Source organism: Corapipo altera, unplaced genomic scaffold (genome assembly GCF_003945725.1).
Source record: "Corapipo altera isolate COAL_440 unplaced genomic scaffold, ASM394572v1 52b, whole genome shotgun sequence".
NCBI classification, from domain to species: domain Eukaryota; kingdom Metazoa; phylum Chordata; class Aves; order Passeriformes; family Pipridae; genus Corapipo; species Corapipo altera.
In genome coordinates this window covers 2,365,881-2,388,278 of record NW_020884922.1, presented here as the reverse complement: position 1 = coordinate 2,388,278, position 22,398 = coordinate 2,365,881, and the positions used below count along the sequence as shown (strand labels likewise).

At 39.1% G+C, this 22,398-nt stretch overlaps 1 protein-coding gene across 1 annotated transcript; it reads left to right on the top strand.

Annotated features, from left to right (window-relative positions):
- The first annotated feature begins 251 nt into the window (after positions 1 to 251).
- SNX31 (sorting nexin 31) lies at positions 252 to 22,126 on the top strand. Its single transcript, XM_027656973.1, is given in 12 exon segments — positions 252 to 309; positions 1,358 to 1,422; positions 12,485 to 12,583; positions 13,058 to 13,106; positions 14,210 to 14,297; positions 16,165 to 16,234; positions 16,741 to 16,833; positions 17,519 to 17,722; positions 18,258 to 18,341; positions 18,567 to 18,649; positions 19,405 to 19,459; positions 21,957 to 22,126. Coding segments are annotated over 12 exon segments (1,044 nt in total). The 3' UTR covers positions 22,053 to 22,126.
- The last annotated feature ends 272 nt before the right edge of the window (positions 22,127 to 22,398 follow it).

Sequence of the window (22,398 nt, the reverse complement as noted above, 5' to 3'; positions counted from 1 at the left end):
GTAAAAATGTGGAACCCACCAAAAGAGGTGCTCATTTGGGGTGTCTTCTGGTGGCTGCCCTGACAAAGGCTCTGCCCTTGCTGTGGGCCCTGAGGGGGGTGCTGGGTGGGTACCCTGTGCCTCCATGTCTTGCTGTCAAAAAAAGAGAACGCTGAAAGCTCCTTGGAAACTATGAATGCTTCTTCATTGATTTGAATCTTCCCTCTGTTTTGCAGCTCAGGCAGTGTTGTACCTGCTTTCCCTCCATAGCAATGACCAAGTCAGTGACAGACAAGAGACAGTCTCAGCTGGAGCAGTACCTTCAGAACGGTAAACTTGGCTAAAACAATGTGATCAGCTTTTGTATGTAGGGCTTAAACCTTTAAGAATGTGTCTACAATTGTGGCTGCAGGGTGTTTTACCTTCTATACTGAGCTGAGTAAGGGTGTATCTAAACAACACAACCCTGTCCTGGCTGTTGATTCACTGGCTTTAGAACAGCAGCTTATCATATTTCTCTCACTTCTGAAGCAGCTGTCTTTCTGCAGCTTTCCCAAAACATAAGGGTGCAGTTTCACACTGAACAGCCTGCAGTCTGTCCACTCTCTATCCTTCCAGATCAGTGAGCTGAGCGACCCACCCCCGCTGCTTCACAACTGCCAGAGCTGATGAGGGACCCGGTGTGGGTAAATGAGGGAAGCAAAAAGAGACAGGCACTTGGACAGGTAGAAGTATAATACAGACCTGAGTTCTGCACAAACCTCTTCCCTTCAAGGGTTTCCAGGAAGACTTGTGAGAATTATAACAAGAGTTTGTAGAAAAAGTATATCTCAGATGCAATGTCCTGTGTTATAAACCAGGTCCTTGTGTTACAAACACAGGATCCCTAGAATGCATCTTGTGAGTTTCATGTAAGCCAAGGGGAAAAAAAAATCATCCATTTCAACTATCCTAAGGGGTATGCGAGGGGATGAACTTAACAAGGTTTTGTAGCCTCTGGCCTCAGATACTTTGTGCCAAGACTTAGAAACCCCAAACTTAAGATTAGTCTTTGAAGTTTTACTTAGTGATTATAATATCTTTTTCACATGAGCATTCAACAGTTTCTTTTAAATTTACTGGACATGAATGACATGGAGTTACGCGGCCAAGAATCTTACTGAGGAATTGCTCGGAGAATAACAACATTACATATATTTTGCCCTGTTCATAGCTTCAGTGATTTAACAACAGACTGATAAACGTAGCTGTGCAGAAATCAAAGGATGGGTAAAGTAGCAACGACTGTTTTATCATCTTGTTTTGAGACACTAGCCATATTGTTCAGCTTTTTGACAAGTTTGGTTTCCTCTCTCCCAATTTTCCTCTTGTTTTTCAGTTACTTTGGATTCAAATATTACCAATAATGACATCTTCATAGATTTTTTTCGAAAGCTACAGCAGGTAAGTTTTGAATATGTCAGTCAAATAGTTTATATGACAGAGTTGAAATATTATCCTACCTCCTGAGTTCAAGATTCCTTTGCTATCTTCCTTTCCTTGTGTTCTTAGCATATTGATCTCTCTTGTAAAGCAGCGAGTTCTGATGACAGAGTGCTCTCTGTGAAGCCTGGGAGGCAATAATAATAGTATTACTACTGTTTTTTTCTCCATGTACAAACTTGTTTCTCACATGGAAAGAACTGCTTGCTTTGTTTTTATATCCTGTGGCATATCTGGTGAATCTTTTCCCTCTAAACAGTTCCCAGAAGAGTCTTTGTGAGAGCTCAATAGAAGGATTACACACATTCTTGGATTTTGCAACTGTAAATGCTTTTTGGTAGTGTCAGTGGTTTGTACTGATAAGTGTATTGATGACTGCTGTGAAAATGTCATGTTCTTTTATCTTGCACTTGTAGTGATGTGCAGAATCTGGCATGTATTTGGGTTTGTTGCAACCTAGATGACTTTTCAAATCCATTCTAATGTGGTCCATGGCATGTATGATCTTTCTCTGGTAGGTTTGGAGCCTCAACAGCTCTTGCTTGTGTCTGACTATTGCAAGGTGCTGTGAGACCCTTTTCTTCCCTTAACACCTTTCCAGTTGTTGTGGTTCTTATGAGATAGTAGTGTTTTGGAGCAGGTGGGTGCAGTACGACTATGACAGCATTTCTAGGGAGGGGATACTGTTTTAGTTTTCTGGGAGGTGCTTGGTGTGCCGTGGTAACCCTGTTTACAGTAAATCGTTCCTGAGAGAGGGCATGTTTTGAAGGACCAAATAAGAGGTTTGTGTCTTGAGAACTCTTCACTTGCTGTGTGTGATTAAGGTATGTAAGGGGAGTTTAGGAAGGCTATAGAAAATGGTGTGAACAAGTATTCCTAACAAATTCTACAAAGGTTTTTCCTATATACTCTGAAAACAAAAAGATACCATTTATTTACAGTCTCTTAAATTCAGACATACTGATGTGCTAAAGACAGTGAATGAAAAGGCCCTTCATGACTTCTGTAGGGAGAAGCAGTCTCTCTTCAGTTCTGATCCAATGACTGTTATAGCCCTAGAGATGACGCCCAGCAATTACTGCTGAGTTTTAATTAGTCTTGATGAGACTGATAACAGGTCTACTAAAGAAAGTTAAATTCATCAGGAATGCCTGCAATTTGCCCTGTAACTGCCAAAAGACTTTTTTTTAAACGAAGTTGTGGCAGGAAATAATTCTTAAAAATGTATGTTTACAGGGCTTCAATATGTCTTTTGGCATGCCAGTATTGTGTATTTCTCTTAACACACCATCAGAAATGATGTTGTATATTTATTTTTTTCTTTACTCCAGGCCTTTTTGGTGAGGAGGGGTGATTTGATAAGTAGATGCATAGTACTAGTTTTACAGGTTATGTACATATACGTATGCTTATGAAAGCACATGATGACTGTGCTACCAAAAGCAGTCAGTTACTTTGTAGAGATCCAGGCAGGTACTGAATTATAGCTTAAATGTTGGAGCAAGGTCAGTACATTCTCAGACATAAAAGTAACACAAATTTCTGTTCCACAATACAATGTATTTTCATATACAATGTTTAGGCTCCCTGCTTGGCAAAGACAGTAGTTCTCCAGCTTTATTTGTTTACAAGTTAAACTTAAAATGGTTGTGCTTACATAAATAGATGCTTCATAATACAAATAGCAGTAGTGCTTTATGTGTTCTTTCATTATGGTAAAGAACAAACTCCGAACAGAGATCAAATAACTTTGTAAAAGACAGGAGTGCATCCATTGTCATTAACTGTGCACAATGCCTTTAATTGCTGTGACTGACAGCTGAATAAGTATTCATTTTGGCTATTAAAGAATCTCACTCAACAAACTGACTTCGTTGTGCATGTTCCAGTATTTAGTAGCACACTGTGACTTGAGATGTTTTATGGTAGAGCGACAAAATTTCTGTAATAACATTGCAAGACACAAGGTGAAGTTCATCTGTAAAGCACCTCTGTGCTGTTCTTTCCTTCTCTGCTGCTGAAGATGTATAGGCAGCACTTAGTACATGTCACTTGGGAGGGCAAATATACTGAAGGTTTCCATGTTACTGCTGCCTAGTGTTAAAACCAGGCATTACCCCAAAACTATTCCTCTTTGCTACGTTGCAAGAGGGATGATGAGTGATCATCCCTCATTAAAACATCATTATGATGTTCAATCACAATGACTGAACATCATTAAGATATGAAAAAGTATGTTTCTTTTCTGTCAATGACCTGGAATGACTTTGAGTAGTCAGTCTTGACTACCTGAAACAAGTTAGTATGCACCTGTACAAGCGACCTACCAGCTGAGCTGACGTGGGAGAAGTGGCAGGGGGACTGCACTGCAGGTGGTGATGAATGGAAAGCAGTCAGTCACTTTTCTGCCACCACAGCTATTTACTGAACACAGATCAGTATGCAAGACAAACGAGTGCAGCTTCTATGACAGAAACCTTCACTTTTAATAGAATAAGAAGATAGGGATACAGAGGGGAATGAGCTTGCTAGGCTAGGGGTGTTTTTTTCTCTAAATATTCTACTGCTAACTTCATTTCACTTTCACTTCTATCTTTCATTATGAGAGAGAATTGTTCTCAGAAAATCTGCTAATACTTACTTCATTTTCTTTGTTTGTCTCAAAAAGCAGTATTTAAGCTTCTAGCTGAAGGTGTTTGTATATGTCACTGACTAAAATACAAGGAAAAAAACAAACTGAATTTAAGACTTTTCTAGTCCTTGTCCCATGTTGCTTCTAAATGGGGTTGCGAAGTGTGTGCTGAGATCAGCACTCCCTGGAGTGGGAGTGCTGTGCAAGAGCCATGGCTTTACTTGACAGTCTTGAACATGACTCATCTGTGTCTGCACTCAGCATCATATCAACCAGCTATATACCTTGACCATATCTAACAGGGCAAACTTTCAAGTTTTGGACAAGCCCATGCAGGTTAACCCTGCTTTCCAGGCCCTTCTTTTTGCCTGGCACTACTTACCTGTTGCATAGGTTATAGCAGACATACTCTGGCTGTTGTCCCAGTAATCTGACCTCATGGGAGAGGTTGTCAGGGGACAGCAGGACTCCTAAAACAAAGGGAGACAGCTTGGCAGAATGGGTGCTTTGCTCAAAACAAATATTGCTAAAATATTTACCTAGACTATCATATAGTAGATTTGAACAAACTAACTCATAACTTCCCCACCCCTCCACTCTGCAAACTTGGACAGTGACCAAGCTGGGGAGACAGATTCAGCATATGCCTTGCTACATCCAGCTCCGAAAGACAAATGCTGTAGTTCTTGCAAGAAACCATTAACAAGAGGAGACCCTGTACCTGTGTTGTCTTCTCCTTTTTCATCAGGAGAAAGACAGTAAGAGTGGGTATATACATCCCTATCAGTCTCCTTTTAATGCAACTCATCTATATCCTTGAATGTAACCTGAGATCATGATCTATCTCTGTGTTAGGCATCCATGGAGTAATGTGGTGTATTCAGGATGCAGCTGTGAGGACAGTCAGCCATTATACCCTTATGAATAAAATTCAGACATATTTCCTTGCAGCAGCAGAGGTTTGGAGTTTGTGACCTAGGAGGCTGACCTTTTCCAGTTTGTGTTGCTGGCAAACAGTAGCCTTTAGCATTAGAAAAATGATTCAGGTGTTGATGAAAAGACAGATGAAAAATTTTTCAGTACTTGAGCAAATAGGGCAGACCAGAGCCTGATAACAGTCAAGAATTAGTGTGGTCCTTCACCAAAGGACTCTGATGTAAGGTGGTTTTCCTTCTTAAGAAGAAGCATGAGGCCAAGGATCGAATATCATGAGCGCTGTGTGTATACTGTTGGGAGTGTAGGTAAAATGTAACCCAGAAATCTGCAGGTGTTACCATGAATCAAAGCTGGTCTGATCATGGACTGCATTTTTGTGGCTAGAGCCCATGTTTTTGGCCATGCAGCCTCTACTTCCCTGCACTTGCAACACACCATTTGTGCATGCAACAGAGAAATGCTTGTTTATAGCATTCCTCTGTGGTCACTTGCAGTATCTCAGAAATGTGTTTGCATGTGTATGTACACAAGCAAAAGTCAGACTGAGTCTCCAAGATTTTAGCACTGCCCTAAAAATGTTATTTCATTCATATCAAACTAGGTTGTGTTTCTTATTTATGAATTTCTATTTCAAAAGTGCAGCTGGACACAAAACTGAATTTCACATGGGAAGTTCCCATACTTTCAGACTTGTATTGTGTGCTGGCTGGGGGAAGAACTTTCAGACACAGAAAGTTCTGAAGAATTTTAATTCGAGAATGCCTGTTTCATTTTTGTTTCAATATTAAGATACAATTCATTCTCCTGACCTGCTGTTCTTTTCAAATATGTTAATAAGGACTTTCATCCTTTCTCCTTTTATGGTCCACGCTTCTTAGCTGAGCAACAAATCCACTGAGAGCTTGCTGAGGATTCAGGTTGGTGTTGATTTCTGTTAGAAGATCACTTAACTTTAAGTTTTCTAAAGGAAAAATGGGAGGAATAAAAAGATATCTAGACATCTTTCTTCCTATGGTGGGGGAGGGCTATATAAGAGATATATTTTGTGGGTCTTTTTGTTTATTTGCATTTTTGTCGTTTTTGTGATTTACTTGTTTTTCCTTCTTTATAAAAACTTTTTTTTCCCATCAAAACTAAAACCCAAAGAAAATACTTCACTAGCTCTGTATTAGTCTGTATTGTTATGTTAATGACTGAGCTTCAAGATACTGGAGCAGACAAATGAGAAGTAGGCAGCAGCTCTAGATGTTTCAGGAGATTCTACCACAGGTAATAGTAACAGTATTAAGGGGAGATTCAGATAGACAATATTAAGGGAAGTGTCCACTTCTAGTTCCATGGCACATTTCCTGAATTTCAGGAGCAAAAGTGTATATGAATAATGCTACTGAACATGTACTGTTGCCAAAATACAGGGGGTTTTGTGTTGGTACCTGTTTGAGTAGATGAGACAATGACTCTACTGCTTTTTCCAGAACTAAAATAGTAGTAAAATAGTTCAGGGAGAAGACCTGAACTTTTCTGACTCATGCTACAAATTTATGTAAAAAGTATTTTTCCATCCATTTTGGAAGTGGTTGGGATTGTCATGTGTGCTTACTACATGGATTATTTCTAACACTGGTAAATGCTTTTCCCTTTGTATTTGTATTAAACTTATGCTGGATTCTATTGTGTTATTTTAGGGGCATGTGTGTATTTGTATTTCTTCACTTAACAGTGTCTTCTCCTGCCTTACAGACTGCACTGTTTCCTCCTTTTGTTTTAGGTAAGTAATTTTTTTTGGTCTCAACAATACTTTGCTGATAAGAGGCTAAACACAAATATTTATAACACTGAACAATGTGTAGAGTTTCTGGCATGGACAGTTCTGCCTTCTGGGTTGAAAGCATGTGACAAAGGTGGCAGGGGGAAAATCCCCAAACAGAAGAGTTTAAGATTGTTCTTATTTTCAGTTTGCTACATCATAACCTTACTAAGAGAATCATAGAATGGTTTGGGTTGGAAGGGACCATAAAGATCATCTAGTTCCAATCCCCCTGCTGTGATTAGGAACACATTTCACTAGACCAGGTTGCTCAAAGCTCCATCCAAACTGGCCTTGAACACTTCAAGGGATGGGGCATCCACAGCTTCTCTGGGCAACCTGTTCCAGTGCTTCACTATCTTCACAGTAAAGAATTTCTTCCTAATATCTAATCTAAACCTACTCTCTTTGAGTTTAAAACCATTCCCTCTTGTTCTATCACTACATACCCTTTTGAAAATAACAGTAATAAAAAGCTGGAGATAAGAAAGTAGTGAATTTGCCCCCAAGACTATGAAATGAATCTGTGCTTTTAGTTCAGTAGAGTCAAATAAGATAAAATAAAGCAGTTTTTAAAAGATGACTGTGGAAATGACTGGTTTAAGTATTAAACAGCGATACTTAACATGACCATTTTAGATGGGACTTGGATTTTATTTTCTCTAACACATCATTTCTTGTAGATCCTCAAATTAATCTACTGCACAGTGTTCTGCACAGAATTCAAACAGCCTGGATGTAGCTTGAAACTTTGGATCATGCTTTTTTTTTTTTCCCCCTCATAATTGCTGAGTAAAGAGGTGGCAAGTAGGGTAGTGTGCTGTGAGATGTGACTCTCTTTAAGTGGCAGAAGGGTAAAGTGATCTCTGTGTCTTTGACCCTGGGCTGTCACAGGGGACAAGGTGACCTCTCTCCAGGTTGTGAAAGCTGCAGGGGTGGCAGTGAGGATCTGGAAGAAATAGATGCATAAGGTCCTCCGTGTCCTTTCCCTGTGGGAGCTTCATCATTAGCAGCGTGCACCCAGAAGCACTTAGTGTGGTACATGAGCCCTTGCACCCTCCTTCACCCCTCAGCACCGCTGAGTCCCAGGTGGTAAACTGGCTGTGCAGTGACCTGCTTGCTCTTTGTTGAGAGTCACTAAAAAGTTGTGTCTTTATCTCATTTTGATGTTTGCATTCCATGTTTGTTCCATGCTTCACATGCACTTTTACCCTATTTGAAATGTTTCATAACAAAATATATACAACAGAGGAGTGTGTGATGAAGTGTTTGGTCCTTCCCATTTAAGGGAGGTAGGAGAGTATTCAAGTAAGCACAGAGATGTTCCTCTATGCAAAAGAAAAAGTGCCTTTTGTATCTCCACAGAACCAAAGTAATACTTATTTTAATTAAGAGGAACGACTAGACCTATCTCCTGGATAAAAGGAAATTAGTTTAGGGATAAAGATTAAATCTTTGTGGATCCCTAGAAGGACTTCAAGGACTTCTCAAGGCTAATGCCTAGAAGGACTTCAGGGACTTCTCAAGGCTAATGCCTTGAGGACTCCTTCACTTTCTAAATTCCTTCTCAGAGAGGAGTCTAGGTGAGGCTGAATCCTATCTTAGCCTCAGATTAACAGTTTAAATTTAAAGGAATCATAAAGGTATGATTAAACAACTTTGTCCTGCAGGTTTTAATGATGGCAAAACACATATATTTATATAAATGAATTTATTATGACAAATTAACAAACAGGTAAACAGACAAAAGATCTTAATCAGAATTATTTACTACACAACATAAACACTAAAAATCTACTAGTAGAGTAAAATATAGCATGAAGTAGTATAGTGCATTGTAACAAAGCAATTATTGAAGCAGTTATATTAAAGCTAGTGAAAAGAAATAATTATTAAGTAGATATCTAAGGTAACACCCACACCAACACTTGTGCAGAGATCTCTTTCTCTCAACCTTGAGGAATAACCTTGGGGGCCATCCCCAGCCCAAGGGAGGAATCTCCACACATACACCCCAAGAAGGGTTATGCCAGAAGAACCTGATTGCATGAGAGGGGACTGGACGTTTATAGTGTAAAGTAATTGACTGCTAGTCACACATTTACAGGCCAGCTATCAGCTTTTCTGCCAAATCAGACTTCAAAAAGCAGAGTGTGTATTCAAATTTTGATGAACCAGGATCGTTTTAGCATAATTAACACCAAGAGAGCACCTTGGCTGTAGCAGTTGATGCTGCATGATAGCTTCCATGATAGCTTGATTGGATTTTAGGTCTTATCAGGGTGGGTCTTTCCTACCACATTCTCACTGGACATTTTCCTAGGTATAGGCACATGGATGCATTTTTTCCTTTTGGCAAGATTGTGGCTTTGAATATTCACATACAGTTGAGTATCCACCTCCTCTCTTTGCAGTCTCTATTTCCTAGGACAGTGACTGCATCATTCCTACAAACACTGAGACATTAGGTACCTATACCACTTAACATCGGTGACCCTCCTCTAATTCTTCAGTAACTTCCCATTTGCTGTTCTGCATATTTTTTTGTAATCTAGAAGCTTTAACAGTAATTTTAGTAACTTACTGTGTACTAAATGGTAATCTCAACTATAACTAGTCTTCCATAACAAACTTCTTCCTAATGTTACATGGCCTCTACTTCTATAGCATTTAGATGTCAAGTTCAGCTTTCCATCGCATATTATAGAATCAGAAAATATATGAGGACCCATTCTTAATTAAGCCCACTTTGGTTTGGCACAGTGAGGATGAAAGTACTCAAACACTGAAGTCAGAAACGATGGTCTAGTGTTCACTCATGTCTCGGCTGGCACGCTGCTGTTAAAACTGAGTGTGCAACTGATGCTTCTTGTTTTTCTGCTTCTCCTTTATTGTGTTGTGTCCCTTGGTGCTTGCTGTGAAACTGTGGGACTTTCTTTGCAGTGTTGGTGCAGTTCTAGTGCTGGCTCTGGGATGTCCGTAACAGCTGTTGCAACACACACAGTAAACAATCACTAGTTACACTTGGAAACCAGTAGCAACCGAATATTGTTTAAACAACTGTCTGGCTCATGTTTGAAACTTTCAGCTGGAGTTCTCTTCTTGTGCCAGGAGAGGAGGAGCAGCAGTGACTCTGCATATTTTGTGTATTTGCACGTGTATGTGTGCATGAGCACATATTTCCTAATCTTGACAGCAATAGCAGAGCGTACACCAGCCAGGTGAATGCTGCTCTTTGTCATGGGATTCTGAAATTTCCTCACATCGTACATAAAATTGTGTACTGTGTTTCTGTTGTGCCTTTGAACAAATCTGAGTTTGTGAAGGTAGTTCTCAACTGGCCATATGTACAAGTGAGCTGAACATGCATTTGCTGTCCTCTGTCAAGCAAATGTGCTTTAGTCTGGCCACAGAACATACACTGTGCACGGTGCCCATAAGCTGGGTAAAACAAGGTGACCCTTTGCTGGCTTTGTTCTGCCATGGGGTTTGCACCACCAGAGGCAATGTTGGGGCTGGTTCTTCCAGGAGGAGCAAAGTGTCAGAATTGACCTTAGACCCCTTAACAGGAGACTTGTAAGGTGGGAGATGCTGAAGGCAAAAAGTGTTAGGGATGGCAGGGAGATAGGAATTCTGATTTGGGGAGAGAGAAGTAAGTGCTAATAGGATGGAAGAAGTAAGGAGACATTTTTAGATAGGAGACTTGCATAGGTACATTGAATAAGGAAAGGATTTTCTAATATACTTAAAAAATACCAATGGTTTGAGGTTGATAAACTTGTTAGTTTGCAGTGGGTCAAGGTAATTTCCAAGCCAGACAGTGGTGTTTTAAGTTGCTTTTATATGTGTTTAATGTTTGTGTGACATTGTAAAGAAACAATAGCATTTAAAATGCTGCAGACACCATTTCTTCTCTTATGGCCTTAAAGATGATATAGGAATTCTGGGAATTATTTAGCTCCTGTAAATTGCTACTATATTCACTGCTCTTTTGTGGTGGAGCTAGTTTTGCAACCATCACTCCCTCGTATCCTGCTTCTCAGGCAGCATATACCAGCTTTTGCTTTGATCCAAAAAAGAAAACAAATCAAAATCATACTAAATCTGAGATGTGTGACTGCCATTCCTTGGAAACACCATCTGACATGCTTAGTATTACCCTACCAAGGGATAACGCATCAAAGGTCTGTGGCTAATTTCTTGAAATAATTTGTGAGGACTGCACAGTGGCAGAGAGAATAAAAAGTGTTGCTGCTAATATTCAGATTTTTCTCTTTTGTGTTTGGACTTACGAAACTTTCTTCCCATCCTACCTAGTTTCTAAATGGACTGTGAGGCAAGGGATTTTTATGCTTTGCTGCCCTCTCCGGTAACAGGCCTGATATTAACAAGGATAAGGAAAACCTCATGAATATGGTTTTTCAATTTTAACTTGGAACAATACTTTCCAACCTATATTTAGCTTGATGTCTACTTTTTCCCATGCACAAAAACATGTCTGCTTTTTAAAACACCTGATACGGCTGGAGAAAACCCTTCTGAACTGTGGAGATGAGTGAATTTACAATGGTGTTGCTGTGACACAGAGTTTGAAGTTTTGGGATTGGCACCCTTTGGAAGAAGACTGAAAACCAGTACTTCCACCTTAGACAAAGAAAATCCAGCCTCTCTGACCAAAGCATGGATCCTCTAGCAGGTTACACAATCTGTCAGATGAGCTATGGAGAAGTATTCTCATGGTTAGGGAGTTTTCTTAAAGTTGCCACACCACTTTTCTGAGCAAACTCAGGAGATTACAGCCACTGCAAAATTTAGGAATGTTCTGATGGTGCTGTGCTCTTCCAGGGCATGGAGCCTTAACTTATGCTTTGATTTTTCAGAACATAAATCAGAATAAGACAATTTCCCCAATCTGATTCAGTGGTTTCTGCGCTCACTTCTGCCTGATTTTTCTATCCCCACTATCCCATTGTGCAGCTGGTCCTGCAAAAGATTTCTGCATTTTCAGTTGATGCTACTTCTGCCCTCTTTCAGAGAAGTTGTAGAGGAGCTACAGCAAACTAAAACAACCCATATGTCAAGCCAGATAGGATTTTTTTCTCCTTCTGCAGTATCAATAATGAAAGCTCAACAGAGCTCAAGTCTGCTCTTGTTAGAAGTCTTCACACAGAATGTTGTAAGACTGGTGCTTTCAGTAAAGGGGCAGGACTTGTAGATATTTCCTAGAAAAACAAGAGGACTCTAACAGCTTGGAAAAGACACAAATCCTGTAAAAATACATATTTGTGATGCTCATGAGCAATGCTGTTAACTGAGAGCACACAGTGTTCACTGTACAATAGGATTTGAGGATTTAGTAGTAATGACCTGGAATAACATGGCAGATGCCTTGCATTAGAGGATATGCGGCATGGCAGTAGTATACATATTCTATTCTATTACATTTTTATATTCCTTTGAAACTTATGAAACTTGTCAAAATTCAAATGATGGAATATGGGAGTGGTTATATTTGCATTTAAATGAGCAGTTAAATGGGTCATAAGGGAAAATTTTAAAACAATTAACTTATGTTAATAGGTATTGAACATTTCTTCCTTACTCATTCTAATGGATAGCTAAGATTCTGACCTTCTCTGTTTTCAAAGGTAACACTGTGCAAGATGTCAAGTGAATTAATAAAGTATTTTAGCTTATTTTTCTTTCAGGATCATGATGACAGAGTTCTCCCTGTTAAGTTTTACAAGGTACTTAACAGTCCTCCCTTGGATTATTTTGTTTTGCTTGTTTCTTTGTTTGTTTGTTTATTTGTTTGTTATTGGCTGCAGTGACTGAACCAGGAATCTGAACAGATCCTACTCAGGCTAAAAGACTCATTTGACTCATAAATTTCCTCAAGCCCTCTCCTGATATGCCTTGAAAAGAGTGGTAGTGGGGAACTACATATGGTAATAGATAGTGTGGTGCAGGCGTGAGATTTTCACATATGAATATCATCCCTTTGAGTTTATAACTCAAGTAGCAACTTTTCCACGTGGGAACTATTGGGTGTATATTTTGGGTAGACATTTAATCAGATGGCCATACCTACATAGTTCTTAATTTACAGATCACATGCTGAGTTTAACAATGGGACAGGAAACCCTTTTGTTATATTAATAAACAATATTTGTAGCTTACTTTCCTTCATATCATGACATGTTTCTTTTGCTAACTGACAGAAACTTCAGTTTAACCTTGATGTTACTAAACAAGCTGTAAGTCAGGGTTGTGAGTCTCTTTATGGTTATAAAACGTGAAGAGGCTTTTGCATCCTCATTGGTCTGCTGATGTCCTGTTTCCCATGTGGGGGGCACGTGGGTTAGACTGGATCCAGGCCTGTGACTGGGATAGCCTCAGGCCACATCAGAGCAGTGAACCCTCTTTGCTGTTGACTGGAGTAAAGTTAGGCATTGCAGTCATTTAGAGTATTTCAGTCTTTTCACAGGCGTGGAAATATTAATGCTCTTCTGAGCGTTTTAAGATGAAGGTCCAGTCATAAATTCAGGCTTAGCGAGGTAGGAACTTTACACTGTGTCTATTTTATTTATAATTCCTCTGTCCCCTTCATTCTGGCTCTGAAAGATATCTCGGAGCACACAGAATCCCTGGCAGTTGCTGTGTCCCAAATGTATCTTATACTGCAGCTGCAGATGGACTTAGTTTTGCCTTGTATGCGATCTAACCAGATACGCAGGAGAACAGAAAAGTTTTCAATTGATTACATTTCCATGGAACTTCAATATTCCTCAGAAATACATCAAGTCCACCTATTACCCACAGCCTGCTGCCAAAAAACTGGTTAGATGCTCACATGCTTAAGAAGGCATGTTTAAGTGTTCTGAATCATCATATTGGCTTAAAAATAAATGTTTATAAGCTTAGGCCTTTACACTTAGATTTTTTGAAAAAAAGTGAGCAGGAAAGCAGAGATCTTCAAAGGGTGTCGTGCTTTTCTAGCTGTACATTACTTATACTGCTCTTGTCTTGTGTTCTGTTCAAGAAAAGCAAAAGCACCAGTCCTGAAAGCTTGCATCCACATGTCCTTTAAAATCCATCCTGCTTAGCAGTGTATTGAGAGAAAGATGCTCTGTAAGAGCGTAGTCTAAGGAATAGAGATGTTCTGTAAGTAATAGAGCTATGTAGGTTAGACTTGGAGAAGTGAGGAAGATAACTAGCTTGTACCTTACTTTACCCCAGATACTTTCTTTACCCTTTCTTGTTTTTCTTCTCTAAAAGCATGTTGCTAACCAGCACTAACTGATACATGAAAGGAGTTGGGCTATTTCAATAGATTTCACCAAATATCTCTGTGTTTTTTCTTTTTTTCACAGTGGTGAAAAAAGTGGAGGACTTCGATCTTCCTTATGTGAGTCTTCAGAGCATGAAGGACTTGCAATGTAAGCTTGAGATCAGAAAGCGGTGAGCAAGAAGCTTAAGGGAAACTACTAAAATGCATGACAACTACTGTGAGCAGAGAAATAAATCCCTTGAATAACTTAGTTACAAAATCTTCAGGCTTCAGCAGCTTGACTGTTCTTTTTCTGAGGCCAATTGTTAATTGGAATTGACTGGTTTCTGTGGCCCTGCATGTTTTAAATTTTATCACTGTAGTATTCCTGAAGGGTTCTTTACTGTAGCTAGCTATTTCCTCCCTCTCTCTTTCAGAATCTATAGAGAGATGTTTTGAACTGCTTGCCTCCTAATTTTTATACCTGCATAATTCAGTGACCAGAAACAGGAATACACCTGTAAACAACATAGAAGAGAACTTTGAGTTCTGAGTTGCAAGCTGACCCTCTGGGCAGAGATGGATTACTTTTTATCTGAAGTGCTCATTTCTATACACTAATACACATAATACCTGAGGCCATAGCTTGAGCATTTATTTTGGTAAGTGACCTGGCTTAAACAGTAGAGGGCTTTTGCCCTTTCATTTGCTCATGCCTTGGGCTACTCCTCAGTTATGTTGGTGGAACTGTGTGGGCAGAGAGTGGTGAACTGGACTGGCAAGATAACCTGGCCTAAAAGTAAGTTGCTGGCTGTTTATTTTTTATTTGATTTTGATGGCCTATTTTTGGCCCGAGTCAGCACCCCAGTCCTGTTTGCTGTGCAGCAAATGATGGTGCTGAGTTGTGGGTGAGGATAAACCCTGGGGACTGGGATTCTGGTGCCAAAGTCCCATTTGTCAGAGTGCCCTGAGGGTACAGTTAGGCAGAACAGCCGGGTCAGCCTAATGGCTCACTGCTGCAGTTGTGCTCTGCTCTACTTCTCCCTACAATGAAAAAAGCAAAAAAACTATGGATTTTTGCTTGCTCAGTGAGTTGTATTGGTTGCATCAGATGAACGAATGGAGCAGAAGAGGAAGAAAATACCATGGCTTTTTGGTGGCAGCAAACAAGATTGCTTGGCTTGGTGGTAAACAGAAAACTGTTGTTTGATGTTGGTAACTTGTCTGGTTTAAACCTACTGCATCAGAGCTTGGCGTCTACAAAGCTTTCTCTGTTTCCCTGTATGTGCCCTTATAAACTGCAGAACTCAGCAGTCCAATGAAAGAACTGTGTGGTTCTAAGCTGTGGCAAAGTGGCTATGTCTGAGTAGGTAATTCTCCATCTAGCAGTGCTTCAAGCCCAGAGGTAGGAAATCTGTGTGTTACAGGACATGTGACCCCTGTGCAGGGTGATAAATCCATGGAGTGATACTGGCCTCAGAGCCTTCACTTCTCTGGTCATACTGTCCTGGAGACTTGCCTAAGCTGCTTCAAATCAAATGGCTCAAGCTGCAACATGGTAACTGGATAACTGAATATTTAACTTGCTGTGTTGCTGCACTGATCTCAACCTGCAGCAATTCCACAGAAGCTGGTACTGCAGCTAGCAAGCTTGAGGCTAGATCTTGCAGGGCAAGATCCACTGCGGCACATGGCAGTGGATGCTCTGAGAGCCTACCAACTACTGTGTCCAGAATCACAAAACTGTTTGAGAAAAGGAAGAGGAAAGTTTTAGTTCTGAATTGTAACTTTCATGTTTGGTACCACCAAAATCAAAGTGTAGAGACTGGATAACCTGACTCCACTTTATTTCCTTTCTGCTACAACGTATAAAGAGTGAATACAGTACATACTCCAAGAGCATAACTGTTTTTTGATTTGTTGTGGAGTTTTTTAATCTGCTAAATAATGGGACCTTTCTGGGTTGTGTTCCCACTTTATTTAGCTGAAAAAAATCAAACCACCATGTTCAGAAGCATTTCTTCATGTTTTATTACTTTTTTCCCTTGCTTGAAAAAGGTATGTGGATCCTTCTCTTGATATACTGCTTATGGACTGTAGAGCTTCACTGAACTTGCTATATATGCAGGTAAAACTGAAAGGACTTTATAATTTTAAAGGTTACCTTTCCCACACTGAATTGATCTTTTATACAAATTCTTGACATATCTGTAGATGGTTCCTGCTGTTGGCACTGCTTTGTGGTGCTTCTCCAAGTGCCAGAGATTCTAACTCACCTATGTTTTGTGCATGGGAAAAATATTGCACCAAAAGGACATACTTAGGTAACTATCTACTTTATTTACAAGGGGATATATGTATATGTATGTTTGTAACATGTAGGCACTCTGCCATGATATGAGAGCAGTTGGTTTCTGAACTGTAGGTATGTTGAGTTATACTGGCTTTGGAAACTATTAATTCCTGAGGAAAGAACCATGCAGAATGAACTTGCCCTAAAATCAAAGGCTTTGTTTAAAAAACCAAAACAAACCACAAGCTTTCCATTTCTATGTGCGTGTGTTTTTGAATGCTTGTGTGAAGGGAAATAAGTTTTTGCTGACTTTCTTTGCTATTTTTAAAAATTCTTCTAAGGCAATCCAGGAAGTTGAGAGGAATTGGGTTAAACCCACAGAAGAGCAGATGTAGGAACTTGAATTTCCACAAAAAAATGCAAACAAAGTAAAGGTGTTTTTAAAAACAGTTCAAACAGATCAAAGGAGTGTTTTGGGGTTTTGTTTTTTTTTAAGAATTTAAGAATTATACTAGGGGCTCTGACTTCAAAAACAGACCATGGTTTTGTGGAGTGGTTTGAGTTAGAGATCCAGGTGTCCCATCTCCTGGCCAGAAACGGAACCACCAAATAGAAAAGGAGGTTCCCACCTCTACTAGTGTTTTTTTAAAAATACCAACAGGATGAATTTGATCACAAGGGCTGTCAAGAAGTTTTGGACTGAGCGCTACTTTTCTCTATTTGCAAAGCTTAGATACTTAAGTTCGTCATCCAGTTTAGGCAATCAGATGAGAATTCAGACTGCTGGGACTGCTGTTCACAGTATTACTTACCTGTTAATTTTATCTCTTCCTATCATCATATCTGATAAGCATCCAAAAGATCCAGCTCATCGTATCCTGTAAAAAAAATATAAATCCAATTTCTAACTCTTGACTATGAATACTATTCTCTGAATCAAGCACTGACATATTGTGGTGAATCTGTCTTTCCAGAAGAAAGAGTATTAGGAACTTCAAAGATTTGACTTACAGCCTTTTTTATTATCTTTTTTTGTTGGAAGTATTTTTCTTTTTTTCCAAATTTCTAGACTTACTTGCCTTTACAGCAAATTACATTAGTTCTGTATTTTTGGTGCAGTTCCTGGAGCAGATTTGAGAAATACAGTTCTGTGGATACATACAGCTTGATCCTTGTATTTGTGACTATCCAGAAGAAGGCTGCTCAGGTGACATCCATGTCGGCAAGGATAAGATTAACTGCTGCATAACACTGTCTACTCACCAAATCAAAGAGGTTAGTTTTAAAATCAACAGGTTAAGAAGCTGGCAGGTTACTTTTTGTGTAAGTACTTTACTGACTTTTTATCTGAATTCCCTCCATCAAAACTAAGGTTGAAAGGGAAGGTCTGGGGAGAAAAGGGTGATCTGCTTTAAATCCCTTCCACTTGTCTATATCCCCCTCCCAGCCTATTCTGAAACATATTCCCTTGGCATCCTCTACAACAGCAAAACATCTAGCCTTACTCTGCTGTTTTCTCCCTTCCCTAGGATTCCATGTCATACTCTACCTGCCCCTTTCCTTTCTTGTTGGAGGTAGAGTTGACAGTTTTGTGAGGGAGCAAAAGAACTGCTTTAGCCAACTTTATGCTTGCAAAGACTCCCCCTTCCTACCCCCCACCTGTTTCCTCCCATAGGGGAAGTGCTCTGCTACAGACTTTCAGTTGTTTCATATATATACTGTATGGAATGAACCTAATTGACTTATGATTTAAGGCTGAACACCTTAATGCCGTTTTTAGCTGCTTTTTCTGCTCATTGGCTGGGGGGTTTTTTGTTTGTTTTTTTCTGTTTATTTGTTTTTCCAGAGTGCTACAAAGGATAGCAAAGAAGACACACTGAAGCCTAGATTTGAGTACAATGACTCAGGCACATGGCAGTGGATAATTTTGTACACAAAACAGGTTAGTTCTCAATCCTCTTAGGAAAGCATCAGAGTAAAATGTAATCTCAGCATGGCCCAGTCATGCTGTGGCTGGGCCATAAGAAACTGCAACTTGTTTGGTGCATTGTCAAGTACAGAGTAAAATTAACTGTATCAGAGAAGTGATAGTTCAATAGTTAGGAACTATTGAATTTTCTGGTGGAGAAGGAATTGAAGAGTCAACTACATCTTTTATCCTCTTCAGCCCTTTGCACTCAGTAGCTGCTTGAAGAAAATGGTATCAGAACAGATGATGAAGGCAGCCAAAGGCCAAGAAACAGTAAGCATGTGAGTATGTTGGTATAGGAATCTGTATTTAAAAAGAAATCAGCCTGCTACTCTATCACTCTTACAACTGTGCTAGGGAAGAACCACTGAGGAAAAGTATCTTGCGTGTTCCAAAATTTCAGTACGGAATTAATTGACTAAAAAGCAGATCTTTTCTCAGTTTTACTGAATGTCAAAGACAGTTTCTCATCACAGTTTTAATAATATGTTTTACATTCTCTCTCCTTTACTTTAATTTTTATTGAAGATGATGGTGCAATTTTTTGTGTGTTCTGCGCCACCTTGTTGTATCCATTTCTGTCTTTCACTTTCCCCCCACTTCACTTACTTGCTCCATCTGTTGCAATGTTAGACCAAACTGAAATCCGTGATGTTCACACAGGGAAACTGTTTTAAATAGAAGTGTTAATAAAGTGAAAATCTGATTTGTAGCTAAGATATTTCTGCCTTTCGGGTGGGCCTTTCAGGATGGAAATATATGTTTAGATACTTGTTATTTTTTAAAATAATTCCCAGTGTTAGTAATGTCTTTGTTTAATCTTGTGATATCTAGAGATTTTATCTGCCAACTGAAAACTTCTGAAGAGAAAAAAGGAAAGGACAATGTGTGATCTTCTAGGCCCAGCTCATTTCCTGCACTGTTGCTTCTGGGTGTGACTGAATGCTGATTTGCTCAGCATATTTTGTGACAGTACTTGGGGTAGCATTTCAGCTTATTCTAATTTTACATTTGTCAATCTATTCAGCAGATCAAGATGCCTGAATCAATGAAAAAAAAGAAATAAGAAATTCAGCATCCAACAAAAGCAGGTTAGCGAGTGAGAAATTGTCTCCAAAATGTAAATACAGTGTGTTCTTGCTTGCTACTCTTGTTTAGGCCAACATATGTTGTTCTGGTTAGGGAAACTCCTAAAAAACTTAATGAGAACTTCCTTGAGTGGAAAAAGGAGCTAAATTTAAATTTTGGAAGGAAAAAGAGAGCAAGAAACATGTCTAAATAAAACTTCTATTTTAGCTTGATGGGTTTAACAACAACTTGTTTAATTTTATTTCTTATTCCAAGTGTTTCTGAATGACATATTTGAAATTTGCAGAAAGGCAGAATATATACAGAGATCAAGTGTATATATCCACATGCAGCTGCTGGTGTGTTTTACAGACTTGTTTTTATATTATACACTAGAATTTTTTATGTGTTTATTTTTCCCTCTAGTTGGGAATTGCAGCCATTTGCAAAATTTAATATGTTACACATCCATACATAGACATTCCTATCACATAAAAGTTGCAATTCCAAGTTCATTTGCTGGTGTCTGTATTCATTGCTAATAGTTCTTGAATAGCTAAATGACTGGAAGATGTTGCTTTTTCAAGTAATTTGCTGAATGAAAGGCAATAATGTAAAGTGAATTAAAGTAAATACTTCTATTACAGTGTGTGATTGGCCAAAGGAGAAATATTTCTAAAAGAGAAACCCCAAATTTAATCTGAATTCAGAAAAAAAAGTGATGTTGCTGTATACTCAGAAACCATAAAACCAGTCACCAACTTCTCTTCAATAAGCAAATGAATTAACATTTGGGCTGGGTTCTCCTGCCCCTTTCTTTGAAGTGCTCTGCACTTGTCGCTGCTGGAGGTTCCGTGTGGCCTTCAGCACCCACAAATGACTTGCAAGTGTCTTAAGGGAGACAACATTTTCTGACTAGACTTGCATCTGGGATGGAGACTGAAGGATGCATTTTCACTAAGGTGAAACTTTAGCAAGGACTAAGTTGCACAATACGCTGGCCTTGAGGCAATTGCTCTGACCTGAACATACTTGAAATATTTTTTTTGTGAGAAAAACAGCCTTGGCAGGGAAACATAAAACCACTGATCTTATCAGCCATGTCTGGCTGCTGATGCAAAACTCAGTGAACTAAGAAAATTACAGTTAAGAATTAAGAAGGAGGTGTTAAAGTAAGTCAAGGTCTGCTGTTGTGTTAAACAGTGATAGTATGGAATGCTATCCCTCATTTTATACAGCAAATTTGAAGTGGTTTAGGTCTTTGTGCACCAAGCTGTGTTATTAGAGAATTAATATAAAATCTTAAACCAGGCTTAACTAAATTCTAAATGCTGTGATTGCAGTATTAGGATTCGTAAGATTTTGCTTTGCTATTCCTCTTTTTCTTTGCAAGATGCTTGAAAAACGTATTAAGTTTCTTTTGTACATTCTCATTTTAAAAAGTGTTTTTGAGTTGAGTTGTTATAATTTTGCCATTAGCATCTACAAGAGTCTTATAAGCCTTTGCTCTGAGTTGGCAGAAAGTTTAACTGATGCTGTCCAAAGACTCTCAAAACTTATACCAAATATTTTCTGCTGACTCATGAGAAGAAAAGCTTAACTTTTATTTTCTTTGTAATCCTACAGGAGTACACTGATACTACTGGATCAGCATAACAATCTGAAAATTTTTGTCTGAATAGACAACCTAGTGCAGCAGTAAGATTTAGTGGGAAAATGAAGAAACAGAAGGTGGAGTTCGCAAATAGTGAGGCTGTGATGCAGAATGTGCCCACATCTAGGCAATTCTGCTGTTGTGTCTTTTAGAAATCTTGAAAAAGGCATGAAATAACTCATACAGAGATAATGCATGCAAAACTTGGTTTCAGTTTTCTTGCTGTTAGTTATTGCAGCACGGTTGCCATAGCTTCACCACAGACACTTTCAGCAGGGTTTTTCAGGACATTTACTTTGCAAACATGTATCAAGAAGAAAAACCTGTGCTACAAGTTTTCCTTATAAAACAGAAAACTGCAGATACATGCAGTGGAACTGTGTAGTTTGTCTGCTTATACCTGCTGGGTAATACGGTATTAGGAAGACTCAAACAGTACATGGTAACTTTTAGGAAAAGTAGAATTGAAAGGAAACACTAATGCAGTTGTTATGCTTAAAGTTAAGAATGTGTGATTAACAGTACGCAATCTAATTCAGAAGGCCTAGTAGGCAACTAAAGTTCCTATACATATGTCCTTGTGGCCACCACAATGCCAAATAACGTGGATGTTGGCATATTTGGAACTGCTGCTCCATCCGCACCCTATCTAGTACATTCCAATAAGCCTTAGGGTAGCAACAACTGCTCTTGTGTCCTGTCCCAGCAGAAGAAAAAAATTAGTTGTCTCTGAAATACCTCAAAGAGATCAACCTGAAATATCTCAGAGATCACCTGAACAGTGAGATTTTCTAGCTTGTGTTTGTATCTATCCATAATTATTGACATGCATATACTCTTCTAACTGTTTATTTGTTTCACTGTAGGTAGTTCATTTGGGTTTTATATCAAGGAAAAGATGTTTGGTTAGATCAAATGAAGGAGACTGTGTATTTGGGAAAATAAGAGAAGAAGACCTGTGATAATTTATTTTAGATACTGTCTTTCAAAATGAGTTGTCTGGAAATAATAAACCCCTTGCTGAAGAATTGAATTAAAAGGCAATCCACCCACCCCCACCCCCCCAAAAAAAAACCCCTTCAGTGTAATTCCTCACCTGTGCACTGTACTTTAGAGTACTTATAACTCTAGTGAGCCAGTTTGAATGGGTGCTGAGAATCTGGAGGTGTCTTGCATACATGGTTTTTTGGATTTTTTTCCCCCAGACACTGTTGGGGCAGAAAAGGGAGGGCTATCTAGAAAAGGTGCTAAGATTTTAGCAGAGGGAAAAGTTATAATATGTAAGATATACTATAAACATATCAGTTT